Here is a 19,768-nt window from a genome sequence, read left to right as displayed (position 1 = left end):
ATCTCTGACGTGCTTGCACACCAGTACAAGTCTGAGTGCTTCCTTCCCTTCTTTCCTCTTGCCTAACAGCATTCTCGAGATACTATTAGCATCAGTACACATGGACATGGACACTCTCATGTGTACACACACATACACACACACACACACACACACACACACACACACACACACCAGTAGGTGGTTGCCAATTCTCCAAAATCCCATAACTTCATTTTCTTTGTGTCTGTTTGCACACGGGGGTGAGAGGGCATAGATCATGTTTCTCTACAAATGGCTTTGCTAAAACCACTTCAGATCTGATGCTGAAGGAACACGCCCCTGGCAGTGGTCCCTGTCAAAACAATTCAATGATATCAGGGCTGTTCTCCAAGGCTGGCATCTGCTCCTCCCAGGCCCAGGGCTGACACCCCTCCACTCCCACCAATACCACTGCCTAATTACTCCTTGTAAATGCAAACAGAGAGAAGGGTTTGGCCTTCTGAAGCAGAGTTTTCTCTACTCCCATCTCTACACACACACACACACACACACACACGCATACACATACACACACATACACACATGCATACACACACATACACACATACACACACACACACAGACACACACAGACACACACATACACACACATACACACGCACACATACATACACACATACAAACATACACATGCACACATATACACACATACACACACATATACATGTACACACACACATATACACATACACACACACTACCCCACTCCAGTTTTCAGAATGCTCTGAACATTTCCCATCCTTTCCTGAACTAAGGCTGCCAGAACAAAATCTGCCAAGGCTGCCTCCTTCATTGCCAGCGCCCTCCGCCCTCCTTCTTCAGTCAAGGTTTTGAAGGAGTTTCAGGGGCAATGACTTGAAGGGAGAAGGCCCCAGGTGAGGTGACTGCTGCCAAGTCCCTTTCTTTGCCCCACACTGTATCAGATAAGCGTCTGTGTAGTTGATTCTTCTAAACACTTTGATAGGGTGCAGGGCCTTCAGTTGCCATAGAAACACCTTTTAACTCCTTCTCATTCAGAAGGTTGTGCCAATCCCCGGGGCTTTGGAGAAGAAAGAGAAAAGAGACACCCGTGGATAAAGAGACAGGGAGAGGGAAGGTCATTTTGGTGTGGTGATGGGGGCTTACCATGGGCCAGGCTAGGCATGCTGTGCCTTTCCCTGGCAACATGGCATCTGGCCAGGATGAGAATGTTTGAAGGTTCTAGAAGAGGAAGGAGGCAGGCTGGCTTGGGCATACTTAGGGGCTCCAGTTTCCAGAGGACAGTTGAGAGCCATCTACTGGTGGCAACAGGGTGTCTGCTGCTGTCAAGCAGCAGGTCAACAAGCCAGCAGGCCCACACCCACACCTCCCATTTTTAAAAGCATTATCTCATCCCTTGTGCAGTGCACCAAACTGAGGGCTAGTGAGTCTGGATCCCTGCCAGAGCAAGGATCTTTATCTCTCTCCCTCTCCTTTTTGCTACTACTATGTCCTGGGTTTGGCATATTTCTTGGTAATTTAACTTTTTTTCTAGGAGGCATATTAAGAGGGAGAAAAAAATGTTTCTTGAATAAACCCATAGAAATTACAAGAAACCTTGTGGTCCCAACCAACAGTAGGACCCTTATGGAGGGAATCAGCTGATTCCAGGAGAGCGAGCTCTCGGGCTCAACTGGCTCACATTATCAGGTAGAAACCTCTGAACCAAAGGCACCTGGGATAGAGAGGAGAGCCCTCTCTCCCCTACTCACACTACAAACCCAAACTGAACACACCCAACCCATTGTGAAGCTGGAAAGAACTTGGGCCATAGTCTGCACAGCCAGATTCCACCTGCTAGCTCACAGGCCAGAACCATGCTCTAGGCTGAGCAAAACCAGACAGCACTGGCCAGTCAAAAAAGTCACTGGCTGCTGAGGGGAAAGGCCATGCGGAATCTGGGTGGGGGCCCTCAGGGGAGAAGGGAGAAAATTTTCCCAGCCCTCCAGCAATCCAAAAAAGGAATGCTTCCAAGCAATCCATAAAGCCGGGGGTTCTATCCCAGGAAAACAGAAGGGTGGGTGTCTGTGGGTCCCAGGAAACCTCCAAGAAGGGTGGCTGCAGGTCACACAAACATCCTGGGCTGCCAAGTGGACTGACCTGAGCACCACCAGCCACCTCCCAAATTTCCCCCTAGGCTGGCCTGACCCACCAGCACTGCCTCTCTCCAACCTCAGTTTTCTCTCCTGCCAGGTCGCCACCCCTCCCCCCCATCACCACAACACACTTGCGAGTAGAATCCCTCACTCAAGACCCAGTGGAAAATTTCCTTCTCCTTTATGACCCTACTTAAAACACACACGCTCACTGACTCAACACTGGCCAAGGGCAGCCTCGTGTCCCACCCCTGCCCAGCAAACACACAGCAGGGACATGAGAGCTTCGGGAGCTGCAGAAAAGAGTGAGTTTTCAGCTTCCAATCTCCTGGGGTCCTCCAAACACTAATGTCCCCAACACTCGTCAGGTGCCCTGGACAGTTGGCTCTGCTTCTTACCAAGTCTCTCTGATCAGCACAGTCTCTCTGAGACCAGCACCACAAGCAATGAGACCTTTGGCATCTTTGCTCTTTTGGTGACAAATCTGCTTTCTCCGTTACTCACTCTCTCCCTCCTCACATACAGCGGAAGGAAAAAAAAAAACCTTCCTGTGAGTTTTCACATCTATATGATAAGTGTTCCCCCCATAGTCACCTCAGGCCAGCTATCAACACTCAGATGACGTTTTCCCAGGGAGGAGGGCAACCCCACAGTTTTCTCCTGTTTTTTTTTTTTTTTTCCATCTTCCCCTCCCCCCTTTCCAGCCACCCAAACTTGGCAGGCAAGAAGCTCCATTAGCACTTGCTGGGAGAGCCTGCAGCTAGGCTGGGTTGGATCTCAAGGAAAAGAATGAAGTTCAAGGGCGCGGGAGATAAGCAATCTCTGAACGCTAGGAGTTTTCTCTCGCAACTCCACCCGCACAAGCTGGCAACTTGTAAAGCGTACTCGAGGTCCCAGAACTTCAGTTAGCGTTCCAACTTTTCAGAACCTTCTCTCACCCTCCTCCTCCAGTTCTTTTCCCTTCTAGGCAATGGGGAAATTTTCTAGATGTCAAGCAGGGACCTCGTTCACGCCCGCCCGCCAGAGACCACTAGGCCACTGGTTGGGTTCCCTCTGCAAGCCATCTCCCCACACAGAGTCCCCGCCCAGGGAAACTGAGTCTCCTGCTACAGCGTGCAGCCTGCCCGGGGCCTCCCGGAGCGCTTACCGATGTCGGAGTTGCAGAAGGCATCCTGGGGATGGCTAGGCGAGCATGTGCACGCTTCCGCGCCCCAGCGCCCAATGCTCCAGCAGCTCAGGAGCACGACAAGCCCAAGCCAGGGAGTCATGGTAGCTGCTATGGTCCGCTGCGGGGACTGCCGCTCTTTTTCTTCAAAGTTGCCAAGAGCTAGCGCGGATGCTACAGTCCGAGCTCACTCGCTGGGTTTGACCGTGCAGTGTGCACACTGGGCAACTTTGAGCTCCGGGGAAGTGCCTTCCAAGTAGCCTGGCGGGACGCGACCAAGTGGCCAAGGGTGGCTGGAGCACGAGTCCGCGGAGCCAGCGAGTGGCCTCCGGGAGAAGGATTGGGAAGCGGAGAAGCGGGAGAAGAAGCTTCTTGGCGCTGGCCGCTGCCCGCTGCCCACTGTGAGCAAGAGTCCAGGGCTGCAGAGTGATATAGGGGCACGAGGGGACCCAGCCCCTCGGGAGCTCGGGGTCCGCCCCCTCCGACCAATGGCAGCGCCGCATTACCTCATCGGCCCTCCAAAAAGGGGGCGGGGCCGGGGGGCGCGGGGCGACAGGGCGGAGCTGGCCGGGACCGTTCAGATCCTTATAGGGAATAATGCAGTTGTGGGCACGCGAGTGGGTGGGCTGGGCGCGTCCTGGGCCAGTGTGCGCTGCAGCGGCGTCCCACGGCCCCTTCACCCTACGCCCACCGGCCCTCTATGAGCCTTCAACACAAACAAGGATCGAGTCCCAGCCAGCCAGCCTGCCAGCACAGTCCCTTCCAAGGGCCCCAGGTGGCCCGAGCCCTGAACTCCTTGATCACACCTCCTGGAAAAAGTCAAGAAGGAAGTCTCAAAGAAAATTTTGCCTTATTATCTTTCCTAGAGAGAGAGACCAGGGAGTAAAAGGAAACCCCTGGGCAGATGGCATCCGTTTCTCCCACTCCCCCACCCCCACCCCCAACACAAACACCTCTGCCTTTGTGGGCTCGCTATGGTAATTGTCACTGGGGTAAATGGGTCTGTGGAGTTATTCAATAGAAACTTCTGGACGACAGGCGAGCCTTGCAACGAGGGCGATTTGTGCTAGTACGATGAGGAAACTAGGAGAGTTGGAGACTTAGGTTAGAATGACTAAGAGGGCGTTGTTTTCTGTGGGACAGTAAAAGACGTGACATCATGCAAGAACATCAAGTGCACAGGCCTGGGTCTTCTTTGAAGGACAGAGTATAGGGAAAAGGGGAGTGTGATAGCTGGTCTCAACTGGTGGCAGACTGTAATCTCTCCTTCAGCAAGGAACTTCTGAGGTAAAGCAATCCATAAGTGGAATAAAACCAGAACCTGGAGAAAACTAAGATCATAGATGACCTAACTGGTAACAGAAGAATACTAGTAATGTTATTAGCAACCCATTTTAAGTAACATCTTAATTGGTGCGTGTGTGTGCGTGTGTGTGTGTGTGTGTGTGTGTTTTCACGATGTTGTTCTGTCTTTTTGAGACATAGCCTTACTATATAGCCCAGGTTGACCTTGAACTCAAGACCTTCCTGCGTCAACCTTCTGTTAGAGTTATAGATGTACAGCACCACACCTGGACTATGCTATTGGTTTTTAAAAGCAAGATTCCATACTTCATCTCATTGTGTTTACATATTCCTTCCAGTTGGGGAAAGTGAGAACAAGTGTCCTGTGTTCCTTCTAGCTGAAGAAGCAGGCCCAGAAAGGGGGTGCTCCCACCACAGTCTCTCACTGGCTGTTCCTACCAAAGGAGACATATGTCCCAGGACTTGGCAGTAGTTCCCTCTGACCGACAGTACTCTTCTATAGTAATCTCTCCCCTTTCTCCCACTCTATGCCTTAGCTGATTTCGAAGGACACCTGTGCTTTAGCTGCAGAATGCTGAAAACTTCTAACAAATTAGGAAAATCCAACGGAACCCCTTGGATTATCCCCAAGAGACTAGACTATTTAATGGCAGAAGCAGAGAGGAACTTGGTAACATTATTTCTGACTGCACTGCCCTTTGTTTAGGTTGTTTTTGTCTTTTGGTTTGTTGGTGTTGCTGTTATTTTGAGATAGGGTCTCATTATGCAGTCCAGGCTGAACTTGAACTCTCAATCCCCCTGCCTCAGCCTCTCAAATGCTTCCAAGAATCCCCGGCCCAAGTATTCCAGCTATACAGAAGAGAGCCTAGGGCTGGAGAGATGGCTCAGCAGTTAAGAACACTGACTGCTCTTCCAGAGGTCCTGAGTTCAATTCCCAGCAACCACGTGGTGGCTCACAACCATCTGTAATATCTGTAATGGAATCCAATGCCCTCTTCTGGTGTGTCTGAAGACAGGTACAATGTACTCTTATAAATATGAGAGAGAAAGAGGAAGAGAGACAGAGAGAGAGAGAGAGAAAGAGAGAGAGAGAGAGAGAGAGAGAAAACACCTAGGTCCCACATCTTTCTGTCTTATCCCCACTCAGCTCTGAAGCCTCTCCCCCTCCTTAATTCTGTTCCAGGGTGCTGTGGACTCCTCACTACTCTTCTTGCCCCATCTCCTGGAATATGGTTACATTGTTTCCTTTCCTGACCCACTGAGGCCAAGCCAGAGCTATTTGCCGGTACTGCTTTTTTAGCCCTAGGAAAGTCCCAAGAAACTTGAGTGTAGATAGTAGCCAGCAGTCACCTGAGGCCTGAGCCATGGGCACTAGAGGGCCACTCTGAGGAACGAGGTTGAATGAGGACATACTTGGTGGAATTTGAGAGATTCGCTGAACCTTGTACCACGCCAGTCATGTGGAAGACTTTAGAAGGGTTTGCAGACAAATCCCCTTAGGTTAAACATCTTACAGGCTAGAGGCCTCTCTTCTCTGCTTTCCTACTGCAAGACCGTTTTGTCCAAAGTGCCATTTGTTTTTCCTCCAAGAGAGAGCCTTTCTGGAATGCAAGACAAGTGCCAGGCAGCTACTTTCTGCTACGTGTCACAGAGCAGATTCCTCAGAGAGGACATCTGAAGTGTGTCCTGTTCTAGCAGCTACTTCCTTATCAAAGTATTGGCGTCTTCTGATTCTTTTCTTTCCTGAAAGGTGCTAATTTGGGTTTATTTCCCCCCTTGATTTTTCTCCGTTGGTTCACCCAGAATTTGAGGGTCTCAGGGAATACATAGAACATTCTGATCAGGAGTCTTCTTTTCTGCCTAGGCTGAGATGCTCTTCTCTGCTCACATCTGCAAAGTCAGCTTAGTCATGACCCTAGGAACAAGAAGAGAGTGCTCCTTGAGTCCTCACGTAGGTCCTTCCAGCAGGTAGGCCTCAAAGCCATCAATGTGGACATTAGGTTGTCCCCTGGAGTAATAATGTGTAAGGATTGCTTCTGCTAGTCCATTTAGTGAGCAAGATTGAACGGCCTGGAGCTTGGCTAAGAATGAGGAGACCAGCTAGCTTTGCTGCTCTCTTCTGATAGCCGACAACAATGACAAATTTATGAAACTGGGGTGAGCTGAAGAGGCTTCAACCAACACCTGGCTTGTCCTCAAACCTACCTGGCTCACCTGGTTCCTCTGTTGGAACTTTTCTAGGGAAGGTAAGGGCATGGCCACTTCCTATGTATCAAATTTCAGAGGGCAGACCTGTAGGAGGTATTTACTTAGGCATCTAAAGAAGATACAAAGTTGCTCTGAGACTGTTGATCTTTGTATTCAACATGAGAAAAATAAGGTTCAGAAGAAAGAATTTACCCAGTGTCCCACACTCACCTAGAGTCAGAGCCAAGATCGTGCTGTGACCCTGAGTCCTTAGCTTCTATCTGCATCACACTCACAGGGCTAAGTCTTCCAGGCCAGGGCATGTAATAAATGTATTTCCAAGTCCCATAGCTTTACTGACTAAGAGTTGCTGGCTACACTAATAGATCCGCCGAGCTGACTAGCAATGTATAGTGGGTGTAACTCAGAGGTTACCGCATGTTTTTCCCTTTCTACCTTATTAAATGATACCTTTTGAAAACATGCCGAGAACATTTTACAAATACATGTGTGAATGTCTCCCTTCTGGAGAGGAAAACCAGGCTAGGATGGAAAAGAAACATATCCAGACCTGATACCTGTGACAGACATGGCTGCCGGATAGTCACACTCTCAACCCCGTGGACAAGTCTCTTCATGCATCCATCTCCATGTTTATTGGATAAAAGGTTAAACTTTATGATTCCCAGAAAGATTCCCCTTGGTGGTTATAGTAGCAGCAGCAGTCTGCTACTCCATGGGAAATTCTCAAAGGTGAGGTAAATGGCCATGAAGGAAGATAAATCTCACTGTGTGAGCACCCACCCCACTCTCAGCATTTCCTACACTCCTACTTTACCCTGTCTTCCTAGACACAAGGCTAAAAACAAAAGATGCCAGTGGAGGTTCTGATGATAAAGGCACAGGAAAGACTTGGTGTCTTGTTTCTGGTGGAGCTTCTTGGAGGTACCAATCCATCTTTCTGTTTTCTTCTGGATTGGAAGCATTAAAGGGTCCAGAGCTGTGTCTTTTGTGTGCAAAACTTAGTGGACTCTTGCACACCGTTCCAGTCCCAGCTCAGATGTTACCTCCTCAGTATGACCTTTTTCCACCCACTTCTAGCCGATTCCCCACAACAACAAGCAAGAACAGTTGTGTTCTTGTTTACATGTCGCTGACTCTGATATAGTTATTCATCTACCTGTTTCCCTTCCTGAAGTGTATGCCCCTTAGAATAGAGCATTGGCAACAAGATCCAGTTCATTAATGGCTGCAGGGACCCAGAGGTCCACACTGGTCTCTGCTCAATGTTGGGCTTCAAAGGCAGCTGTTCTTCAGAGGGACTCATCGAGCCTATTCCTCTGGCTAATGCTAGGGGGCGCCGTAAGCCAGAAAACATCCGTTCTCTGAGCCTTCAGCTTGCCGGTCTCACAGAGAAGCCTGGAGAGGGACAGATCCACACCAGTCAACGGGGTGTGGGTGCCTTGGGTGGGTGAAGCGAACCCTTCCCTTCTGACGGCCGCAAAGCTCTCAGTCAACATCCCGTCTGGGTCCGCAGTTGCCTGGGTTCCTCCACCCCTGGGCTGGCTGCATGTCAGTCTAAGGGAGAGAGGCTCACTTGGGAAGCGACACACTTGTGAATCACTGATTTGGGGGCCACATGGAGGTCTGGGAACACAGCAGAAGATGGCAGAGTCTCACTCTTCCAAGTGAGGCTCTGGAAGTTCAACCCGGAGAAGGTGCTGACAAGCCTAGGTCAGGACAACTGCCACATAAGGAAGTACCTCACCTTCCCTCCCCTTCCCGCTCTAGACCCTAACCACAATGCTTTTCCCCAAACCCACAGTACATGTGAAAGTCATTATATTCAAAATAGCCTTTTCCAAGCAACAGACAGCCTGGTCCGCCCATCACCAGGAGCCCTAGCCAGACCCTCAGCAGAGTCGCTGCCCAACACGGGGGGCATTTAGGAGCCTAAGAAGGTGGGAGCTCACGGTTCACTCTGTGCCTGGTACCAGCATGGAGTAAACACCTTTCCTGGCTTCCATCTGGAACCAATTTCATGGCAGTAAAATTGTAGGGCAGGGCAGCTCTCGCCTCAGCTTCCCCAGCCCCAGCCCTGCCAGGGAAGCGAAGACCCCTCCATAAGGTCTCCGGCTGTGTTCACGTGAATGCTGGGGTTTTCGTATTTCTTTCCATAGACAGCTATTCCCAGGAATTTTAAGCCAGAAAACACATGTGTGTGGTAGAGACATTTTGTGTCCTGTGTTTTCTGGGGTGGTGGGAAATGGGAAGTCGAGTTAAATATTCCGATTCTTGGTTTTCTCTTAATGGCTGTATGTTCAGGCAGTCAATTATTCCTGCAAAGGATAATATGAAGTGGAGGGACCAAAACTTCCCCGCAAGCCTAGTTTAATGTGTTCCTTATGCCTCTGGGATTACTGCACTTTGCCTTTAACAATGAGGACTTAGTCCCCCCCCCCCAGACACCCCCCTTCACCCCGTGTCTCTTCTGACAGTATCAGACTCAGCTCCACACAGGGTTGTTTTGGCCAACCAGCCCTGCTGGGGCTCAGGGAAGGAATAGGATGGACCTGTGGTCAGGCTCCTGCCTGCCCCACAGGGCTGGGGATCATGTTTCTGCAAAGGTACTGTGAGCTCGCCTTGGTGGAGCCTGACACAACTGGAGCTAGCTTGTCCTGTGGTGCACTGTCCAACGGGCAACTGACACTGCAGATCACATCCTTCTGGATACCTGGCTGTGGACGTTCCTCTGCCTCTGGCCTGTCACTCTCGACCTCCTGACAGGTACCTTCGGCCTCAGTGGTAGACTTCCAGCTCTTCAGTTTTCTGGGCTTAGATCCTGCTTTTGGCCTTTAGTCTCCAATCTCACCTTGCTTGATCCCAGCTTCTCTCCTGGCCTTGACTGGCTAATGTGCTGTGTGCACTAGAATGAGATTCACAAGGCAACAGTGTCCCCTCTGGCCTCCTGACATTCCCTGTGACAATCGACTTGCAAATCCCATGACATAAGCAGACTTCACTTGCCCTGAAGTCACTGTCTTCTTCCTCTTGTCCCTTCCAGCATTACTCATTCCCTCTGATGACATCATCTGCCACCATGTCCTAGAGAGCCTTGAACTGGACATCTCTATTAGCCATCTGTCTTTCTTACTCTCGCTGTCCCCACTCTGGATTCAACCTGGAGAATCTTCCCAGATGGTGTCAACAGCCCCATAACTGGCCCTGCTACCCATAATCCTTTTCTGTCAGGCTCTTCTCTTGCCTTGCAGCTGCCCACCATCTTCTCACAGATTAGTTCATATTCTGTGACTCTCTGAGCAAAATCTAAAACTCCAAAGATATACAAGGTCCTCTCTGATCTGCCTCTTCCTGCAGCAGCCCAGGCTGCAACCGGAGGTGACACCGTTCATATAGAATGTCACGTGACTGCCACCTCACAGTTACCCAGCAGTAGACCTGCCCTTAGCCTCTCCCTATACTTCTGTTACCTCGGTGCCATCTTGCACTATCTTGTCCCCTGCTCTGTCTCCTCCACTCCCATCTGGCAGGAATCAACTAGGACCAGCAGCTTTTGAATGTTCTCTGACTCTAGTTTCCCTTTTCGCTGTCCATCTGGGCACCTCTTACTGTCTGCTGCCCCTACTGGTTGAAATGTCTGAATCTTCTCTATACCCAAGCAAACCTGGGTGCTTCTCAAATGCCCAGTGCAGCACCAGCACACAGTGAACACTTAGCAAATACTGAAAAAAGAGACTAAGCAATGAATGGAGGGGAAAGGTCCAGTGTGTGTCAATATCCCCATCACTAATCTACCATGAGAGGTTCTAGGACCCAACTCATTGAACTTGGATTCTCAGAGAGATTCCCAGATGTGAGCAGTCTCATGGGTATAGCCAATTCAAAAGAGCCAGCAAGCCAGACAGCCACAGTGCCACTGTCCTTGATCCTATGAGACAAATGATTGGGAAGAAGGCTGGCAACGGATGTTCATGGGATCCCTTATTATTCTGATAGTCGAAGATCCTATACGTCCTCACCAGGACACTTTGGCTTGGTGTGAAATTAGAACATGGGTTGAGGTCATCCCAAGAAGAACTTCTAGGCAAACACCTTGAAAGTTTCTTTTTCTAACTATCTATTTTTTTAAATTGATTATATGTGTATGCCTGCATGCCTGTGTGTAACACAGCACACGTATGGTGGTCAGAGAACCAGTGGGAGTTGGGATTCTCTTTCCAACACATGGGTTCTGCATGTCAAAGTCAGGTTGTCAGGCTTACAGTCAAGTGCATTTACTCTGTAAGTCATCTCAGCAGCCTTTGAATTTTCTTTCTGATGGATGCTGTGTCCACTGCCCAAAGCCCATCTCACTGGATGGTGATGAGGGCTGAGCTCGCAGCACCTACTGCGGTCTCTTTGATCTTCTCAATTCTTTGTTTAAGATTAGTCATGCCTTCATCTTTCCATAGACTTCTTTTTGGTCCCAGAAATAGTGCAATTCATTGGTTTTTCAGTGGTTTTCAGGTACTTTTGATGGAACAAAACATCTAAAACTGAAGCTTCTAGAACAGCTTGTTCTTGCCTGCAAAATATATATATATAAATATATATATATTTCTATCTCCTGGGGGCCAGAAGGCCAGTGATCTAGCTGTCTCTTCCTGCATTCTCCTAAGTGAGAGATGGTGATAAAGTTTATATTCTCTCTCTCTCTCTCTCTCTCTCTCTCTCTCTCTCTCTCTCTCTCTTTCATATATATATATATATATATATATATATATATATATATATATATATATGAACTTGACCAGTGGGCCTTCTGTTTAAGAGCAGTGTCTCTGAAGACATCCTTGATGACAAAGAATTTGACCAAGAGGCCATTCACAAAGTATGTGTAGGCATAAGATAACATTAGTTATAAACTTCTACAAAAGGCTTATTTATGCTTTGATGTCTTCCTCAGTCTTCCAAACCTAAATAATAGACATTTTACATGAGAAAGGGAAAGTATGTGTGTTGCACATGGTTTAGAGATCCAAGGTTAACAAGAATGATCTTCCTCTATCCCTCTTTAACTTAGTTTTTGAGACAGTGTCTCTGCTTGAACCTGGAGCTCACTGATTGAGGTAGGCTGACCAGCCAGTGAGCTGCAGAGATCTGCATATCTCTGCTTCCCAGATCTGAGGTCACAGGCACTGCCACACCCACTTTCTTAGATTACTGCTAGAGCTGTGACTTCAGGTACTGAAGCTTCTACAGCAAGCACTGAGCCATTTTTCCCATCGCTATACTTTATAATCAAGGAAACTGAGGCTTAAAGAAAAAACCTTGCAAACACTAAATATTGTTTCCTTCATATCCATCTTCTAGGTCTTCTTTCAGACTCTTCCATTGCTATGACTGTTTTTCCTCCTTTCGCCTGGCCACCTCTGTTTTACTGGAGTGCTGACGAGTGGGTTCTAGGGTCCCTGGGGTGTGCCTGAGCTGGCTGACATTGCCTCAGTAGAATCCATTGCTACATTTTCCAGAGTTCTCTGAGTCACTTGTTAAGCATGGTCATGATTAAAATTGTAATTACAAAAACCAACAATTAAGTTAACTTTATTTAAAGCAAGAGAAATTAACGGCAAACTTTATCATTTCCTAATCACAGATTCCCCTCGACTTGCAATGAGGATATATCCAAATAAACTCACGATTGGTTTAAAAATATCATAATCCCAAACGCACGCAATATACTTGACCAGCTAAACACTGGAGCTGAGCCGCAGACATGTGTAGAGCGTCATTGACTCACTGTTACAATGGGGACCTGCTGGGGTTTGTGCTCACTACCGTTGCCCAGCCTGTCAGGAGAGGATTTTACTGAGCATCAGTAGCTCAGAAAATGATGAAAAGTGAAAGATCTGGAGGTCGGTTTCTACTGAGCAAGCATCATTTTCCCACCATCTTAAAGTTAAAAAGGAATAAAACCATGAGTGAAATGTATGTGTGTTTTTACTGTCTCAAACTCAATATTCTAGAGGTTATCCCCATTGACTGCATGGTGGTGACATGACATAATACTCTGCTGTTGTGTATCTTTCTGATTCTGTAGTAAGTGACATCACAGTGCAACTCAGTTGGGATATTTACACCATAGAAATTGGCCGACCCTACAAATAAGGGCTTCTTGTCTAGGAGAGCCACTTGTTAAGTATTTACAGGTTCACTATTGTTATTTCCTAACTGCAACGCCCTGGATAAATAGCTCTATCTCCTCATGCCTCTGTGTCCTTGTCTGTAATATGGGACAGCATTGATCCCTACCTTAGAGTTGTCATGAATAAATGAACTGAGACATTGAAGGGATGTGGTAGAATGCTTGGCACCAACTTAGCATCATTGAACAGCCACTGTCAACGTTATTCTGCAGTCAGGGTTGTCATCAAGCCCTGTCTCCCTCCTGAGCTGAATGCCACCCATCCAGGATAATCCAACTTGAAATTTATCATAGTATGCTTGGATTGTCACTCTTTGGATGTACTACTTACTTTCCTCCTCACCATGTACGCGACAGAAGTGAGGAAAGATTTGTTTTAGCCATGGATTTAATGGAATATGGGTTCATGCTGGCAGAGAAGGTTTGTTGTGTGGGGGAGTTTTCTCTCCAGTGGTGGAGTGTGGGATGCAGCTTGTTATATCTTGGAGGATTGGGAAGCAGTGAACAGTGAAAGAGGAGCAGAACCATGACCAGACATCACTTGCTGGGTCCCCTGCAGTGATTCACTTCTGCCAGGTAGGCCCCATGTCTCAGACGTTCCACAGCCTTCTCCAGCAGTGCTCCCTGCTGAGGACCAAATGGAAGCCTATGGAGGACATTTCATATTCAACCAGTAATCCTGGTCCCTGCCCATCTTTATCAAGTGTGGTAATTGGCTTGAGCTAATTGAGTTTTTCAGTTCTGAGCACTTATCCCAGTGCATGACACACAGCACATTCTGAGCCCCCCAGCCCCGACTTGGGGTCCAATGAGACCTGTCCTTGCCCACTGGTTTCTGCTTTATAACTACATTTCTCCATATGCGATATGGAACCCAACGAAGTCCTCAGCCTGTCCAGAGAAGCATGCCCAGTAACTTTCCAAACTGCTTGAAGGTGCCTGGAACTGCTTCAAGTATTTACTTAAAAAAAAAAAAAAAGAAGAAGAATTTGATGTCATATCAACACACCCTAGAAGAACTGCACATACCTGAGGTGGTTTTGAGGCTGGTGAGTGGAGGCTGGTGGCAGGGAGAAGGAGGGGAGAGCCTGGAGGTGAAAACATTTTTTTTGGTCTGTTGTTCCTTTGAATAAACTGGTTTCTGGCTTATGCAACTCCCAGTAATTAAAATGGCTGGAATATTTTGCATTTTTACAGCGACTTGAAGGCGGCTCAGAGGCCTGGAGCTGAAGCCAATTCGTGGAGGGCCTGGTGATCCTATGATGCCTGTCCCTTGGCAGAGTAAAGGTGCTAGCATTTGGCTTGGGGAAATGGGGGAGGAAGTGAAAGTGGTCATGATTTTTATCAACGTCTCTCTCCTTTCCATGGACAGGTACCCATGTGTACTCTCCAGGGAAGGAAGGTCACCAAGGGCCACACATTTTCTGAAAGTCTAATAATAAACGATGACGTCTAAGGGTAATAGGCACGCTTTGGTTTTTTCCAGTACTACCTGTATATCGTACCCTACAGTAAGAACCCATACAATATTTGATTTAAAAATAGCCAGATGAACCCAGGCCTAGTGGTCCATGTCTATATTACCAGCTACTCCTGAGGCTAAGGCAGGAGGATTCCAAATTCAAGGCCTTATCTTCTTACCACTAACACTTGCTGTGGTGTTTTACTGAAGAACTTGGGTTTCACACAGGTTATCAATATATTGTAGAGTTCCAAAAGATGGTAAGTAAGAGGCAAGTCCCAATTGTGATTAGTTCTGTGTTGCTCTATGGCAATGTGTCAGTAACTCTGTGGTTTATAACATTGTATTTTATCCCCTGATTTCTCAGAAGTCCAAACATGGACTAAAACCAAGATGGTACCCCTATTTCCTCTGAGACTCCAAGGAGGAAGGATCTGTTTCTTTGCTCATGTGATTGTTGACAACTTTGAGTTCCTCAGTGTGATGGTTTGAATGAGAATGGTGCCTATATACTCATAGATGTTGAATATTGGTCCCCAACTGGTGGAGTTATAGGGGAAGGATTAGGAGGTGTGGCCTTCTTGGAAAAGGTATGTCACTGGGGAGTGGGCTTTGAGGCTTCAACAGGTTCCTGTGATTCCCAATGTGCTCTGTCTGCCTCATGGTTGTGAATCAAGATGTGATCTCTCAGCTGTTCCTTCATGTTACTGTCACAGACTCAAATCTCTGAAGCCATAAGACAAATTAAATGCTTTCTTTTTGAAATTGCTTTAAGTCATGATGTTTTATTACAGCAATAGAAAAGTAACTAAGACATCCAGTTTCTCCCTGGTTGTAGTCTGGCATGCCTCAGTGGGTCCTTGCCACATGAGTCTCTGGACAGACAGCTTCACCGTGTGACAAGTTTCTTCCTCAACACCAACATGAAAGAAAGTTTCCCACGGTGGGCAATGCAATCATGGTCACATAACCATGTATATCTTGTCACTCTGGCCATGTTCTATTTATGCCACAATCTCTGCCATACTCAGGGAAGAGGAATTACACAGAACATAAATGCCAAAAGCAAGAATCAAGGAGTTTACCAGGACTCACTCTCTAGACAAAGTCATTAGAAGGAGGAGAGCTCTGGAAGCCATGGAGTTCAGGGAGTTGTTGTAAGTACTTGCTATTGTGGATCTGTTTAGCTCTTTAGACCAGATGATTTGCTTGTTTGTTTGTTTGTTTGTTTGTTTGTTTGTTTGAGTTAACCTAATCGCCCTAGGGCTTGATTTGAACAGGCACAGCATTGTTTTTTGACAGAGGCTCAGAAAATTTCAGACTCCTAAATTTTCCTGAAACCTTGGGAGCTCTGGGCCCATGCCCCAGGATTTTGTCCACAGGGGTATAGAAGCAGCTGTCCAGACTACAAGACAAGTATGCTCTGCTCACCTCAGCCCAGTTGTCCCTGCTTCTCTGCCAGGATGCCACAAGGCTGCTGTCTCTGGTTTTCCCTGTGTGCAGGCCCCATACCACATCATCCTCACTTGGGAGAAGCAGCTAGGCAACTTAAACCGCCTGTCAAGGCAGAAGTGAAGGAGAAGCCAGACTTTAGTAGTCATCTGGAGGGCCCCAAATACAGGGGAAAAAAACCTGAAGAACAAGTATTCCAGGTCAGGGCTAGCCTCTGACTCACCTCTTTCTATGGGTCTTTCATTCTCAGACCTGCTAACTAATGAGGTGTCCAGTCCTGCTGATTTTAGGAGACTCCTATGGCTTCCCAGAGAATGGAGAAAAGAAAACATGACCATCCTTTAGAGTCCAGACCCATAGACACAGGGAAGCCCGCTTTCTTTTGTTAACGTGAAAGCCTAAAGTTCTGTCTGCTTTCCTTCACAACATAAAAATTTTCCCTCAGAAACAATTTTGCAAGAGGAAAAGCCAGCTGTCTGAGATGGTGGAAGGGGAGAAGGGTGTCACTGTGAGGTAGGGAGCCCATTCATGTGTACTGCTGAAAGGGACAACTGTTCTGTAATGGAATAAAGGGAGAGAGGGGGGCAAGTGTCTGTTGCTGCAGATCCACACAGGACGTGAAGCTCCTCTACCTAGGAATCCAGGCAGACTCCAGAGAAGGGAAACCGTCAGAGAACAAATGGGAAGAGCATTAAATATCAGTTATACCATAGCCTTGGTTAAACCAACAGCGGTAGTAATAACTGATACATGATAGTGCATACTATGGGCCAGACACTGACAATGTCCTGTAAGTCTCTACCCGGCCCTGTGAAGGGAACACATCAACCCTTCCTAACTTGTGGGTGAAGAAACTAAAACCTAGAGAGGTTAGGGAATGTTCCTGGGGCCACAGAACTCATTTGAGGCAGGCTCCATGAGAGCCAATCAATCCAGCATTAAGATCTGGATTTTTATCTACTACTTTGTAAAATGCCATGCTAACACAATGGAGAAACAAGGAAAGATGACCAAGTCAGGAAAATCTTCCCAGCTAGTGTGTTTGCTAGTACAGAGCCATAGGGAAGATTGTGAGCTACAGTGTCCTACAGGGCTTGATGGCTTGGGTTCTGTGTTTTAACCTTCCAACTAGAGCTGGATTCTCTCAGTCTATGTGATGTGTTTATAAAAAGATAAAGAGATAAAGAGAATATGTTCTGTGGGTGTGTGGAGAGGTATGGGGGAAGAGGATGTCTCAGCGGGCCCATGCAGAGGCATCTCTTCCCCCTGAGGGACCAGCCACACTTCGGTATAGTATAGAATAGAGTTTATTCGCGGAATGGAGAGGGGAGCCAGGAGGGTAGTAGAGGCAGAGAGAGGGAGAGAGAGAGAGAGAGAGAGAGAGAGAGAGAGAGAGAAAGAGACAGAGAGACACAGAGAGACAGAGAGACAGAGAGAGACAGACAGAAACAGAGAGACAGAGACAGAGAGACAGAGAGACAGGGAGAAGGAGAGAGAGAGAAGAGGAGAGGAGAGGAGAGGAGAGGAGAGGAGAGGAGAGGAGAGGAGAGGAGAGGAGAGGAGAGGAGAGGAGAGGAGAGGAGAAAAGAGAAGAGAGAAGAGAAGAGAAGTAGAGAAATAGAGGCCGGCAATGACCACGTGGAGAGAGGGGAAAGGGAAGGGGGAAAGGGCAAGGGGACAGGTAGAAGCAAGAGATCAAGAGAGAGAGAGAGGAGGGGGCAAGCAGCCCCTTTTATAGTGGGCCAGGCCTACCTGGCTGTTGCCAGGTAACTGTGGAGATGGAATTTAGACAGAATACTAACACTATGGATCTGAATCATGGAGGATGATCAGGAGTTAGTTCATTGATTTTTCATAATCCCATTGGATTGTCCAAAGGCCAATTGCTTATAAAAATAAATAAATAAAAATTTAAATAGAGGAAAAGAAGAGGAGAAAGGAGGAAGTCAAGTGAGATGATGGAAAAAAAATGAACAGAGGCAGACAGACAGACAAAACCAGCAGCAACCTGACGCTCCACGTGCTCAGTGCTAAGTACCACTTACTCTCTCCCCTACTCAGGATAATCAGAGCTCTAGGGTAAAGCTGATGTTATCACCTCCATTTTAAGACTAAAGAAACAAAGTATAGGAAGCTCAGTACCTTGTTCAAGGTCGTTTCGGCTTGGGCAAGGACACACGGCTGGGATGCGGAGCCAAGATTCCAAATGGGCACCGTCACTGTAGCCGCCAGGCTCATAGCCAGTAACAAAACAGTGACTGTTTGAGGTCCAGGTGTGATCCCTCCCATTTCAAATCTCTCTGTGGCAAGACTTCCAAGGGTGGAGATGGGGACAGCGGTAGCCAACAATTCTCTGCTAACACTTAGGTGGAAAATATCAGAGAATGCAGAGATGGGAAGAGGAAACCAGAAAGGCCAACAATGCACTCCTCAGAGGTGTTTTGATAGTTCTGCCAGACTGAATGCTGTTCTAGCCAGTGTGGGGGTTGTCTGATGGGCTGCCGTGTTACCTCACTGGCATGGGCTACTGAAGCTCCTATCACAAGTGCTCCCCTGCTCTCTGTAGGGCTGCTGGTGACTGGGGAAATTGCTTCTCAGTAAACTAGATACAGCATCCCACAGCAGGGAGCTGATAGCTGCTTAATGTGTAAATTGGTAGGTGGGCAAAAGAAAACAGAGCTCAAGGCAGAAGTCTTGGAGACGCAGCTCAGGATGCCACTTTCCTGTGTCCTGCTTGGGAGTGGGGGTGGGGAGGAGTGCCTGAAAGGAAACAGTTTTCACAGCTTGTTTGAGAGAAGCAATTTGTCCCAGCGCCCTTTGTCACAGTTTCTGCCATGTTATTGTACTGAAGAATGTGGTATGGGTATTTAGACAGCCTGTATGAAAGAGTAAAATAGTTATAGATAAAGAATAGTTACAGATAACATCATAAAAGTAACTTGCACATCAGGTACAACTGGGTCTCAGGTCCCTATCACAGCAGTCAGCTTTCCATTACTATAACAAAATACCCAAGGCAGCTAATGTATAAAGAAAAGGGTTCATTTGGCTTATACTCTCGAAGTTTCCAGGCCAAGAGTGGGTAGCTCCCAACAGTGAGGAAGGACAGTCAGCAACCAAGCTGTGTCAGACGCTCATGTATCTCCTGGGGAGGCAATAAATGGCTTTAGGAAAATCATGACTCTAGAGTCACAAGGACCAGGATTTGAGATCCAGCAGGGCCAAGAGCCAACTCTGTGGCCTTAGGCAAGTCATTGTTCTTCCCTGTGAAGGGCGACTAAGGATGTCACCACCAGAGAGTTGCAGCAAAACTTGTGTGAAGCAGCAGCTGAATTCATGCCTACATGGTGAAGGGTGACCAGGGTGTTTCTATGTGTTAAGTCCATGTCTGTGTCACCAGTGCTTGGCCAATGCCCTTTGCCAGGGCAACATTCTCTGACCCTAGGTTCTAGGTAGAAACTGCTGTTGTAAGCCATCTGTCTTAGTTACAGCTTTATTGCTGTGAAGAGACACCATGACCAAGGCAACTCTTATGAGGGAACAACATTTAACTGGGGCTGCCTTACAGTTCTAGAGGTTTAATTCACTATCATCATGGCAGGAAACATGGCAGCATCTGGGTAGACATGGTGCTGAAGAAGGAGCTGAGAATTTTGTGTCTTAGTTCATCTGCAACCAGGAGAAGGATCTAAAGCCCACCCCCACAGTGATACAACTCCTCCAACAAGGCCACACCTACTCCAACAAGGCCACACCTACTCCAACAAGGCCACACCTACTCCAACAAGACCACACCTACTCCAACAAGGCCACACCTACTCCAACAAGGCCACACC

The 19,768-nt window shown here is 47.7% G+C and overlaps 2 protein-coding genes across 3 annotated transcripts in view; one reads left to right on the top strand and one right to left on the bottom strand.

Annotated features, from left to right (window-relative positions):
- The window catches only part of Timp3 (TIMP metallopeptidase inhibitor 3), a 51,564-nt gene extending 47,697 nt beyond the window's left edge, over positions 1-3,867 (bottom strand). The window contains exon 1 of the mRNA XM_028776971.1: positions 3,304-3,867. Within this exon, the coding sequence (XP_028632804.1) occupies positions 3,304-3,424 (121 nt within the window). The 5' untranslated portion in view covers positions 3,425-3,867. The remainder of the gene's footprint in view (positions 1-3,303) is intronic.
- Positions 1-19,768, top strand: part of Syn3 (synapsin III) — a 416,223-nt gene that overhangs the window by 183,701 nt on the left and 212,754 nt on the right. Inside the window, exon 6 of one of the 2 annotated variants that reach the window (XM_028776969.1) lies at positions 12,470-13,445. The exons of the other annotated variant lie outside the window; for it this stretch is intronic. Within the exon in view, the coding sequence (XP_028632802.1) occupies positions 12,470-12,490 (21 nt within the window). The 3' untranslated portion in view covers positions 12,491-13,445. Of the gene's footprint in view, positions 1-12,469; positions 13,446-19,768 lie in introns of those variants that run through there. 2 annotated transcript variants of the gene reach the window in all.

This window comes from Grammomys surdaster, unplaced genomic scaffold (genome assembly GCF_004785775.1).
Source record: "Grammomys surdaster isolate TR1022 unplaced genomic scaffold, NIH_TR_1.0 275, whole genome shotgun sequence".
Lineage (NCBI taxonomy): Eukaryota > Metazoa > Chordata > Mammalia > Rodentia > Muridae > Grammomys > Grammomys surdaster.
Note: the sequence above shows the minus strand (reverse complement) of the source record. Positions and strands in the feature narration are given on the sequence as shown.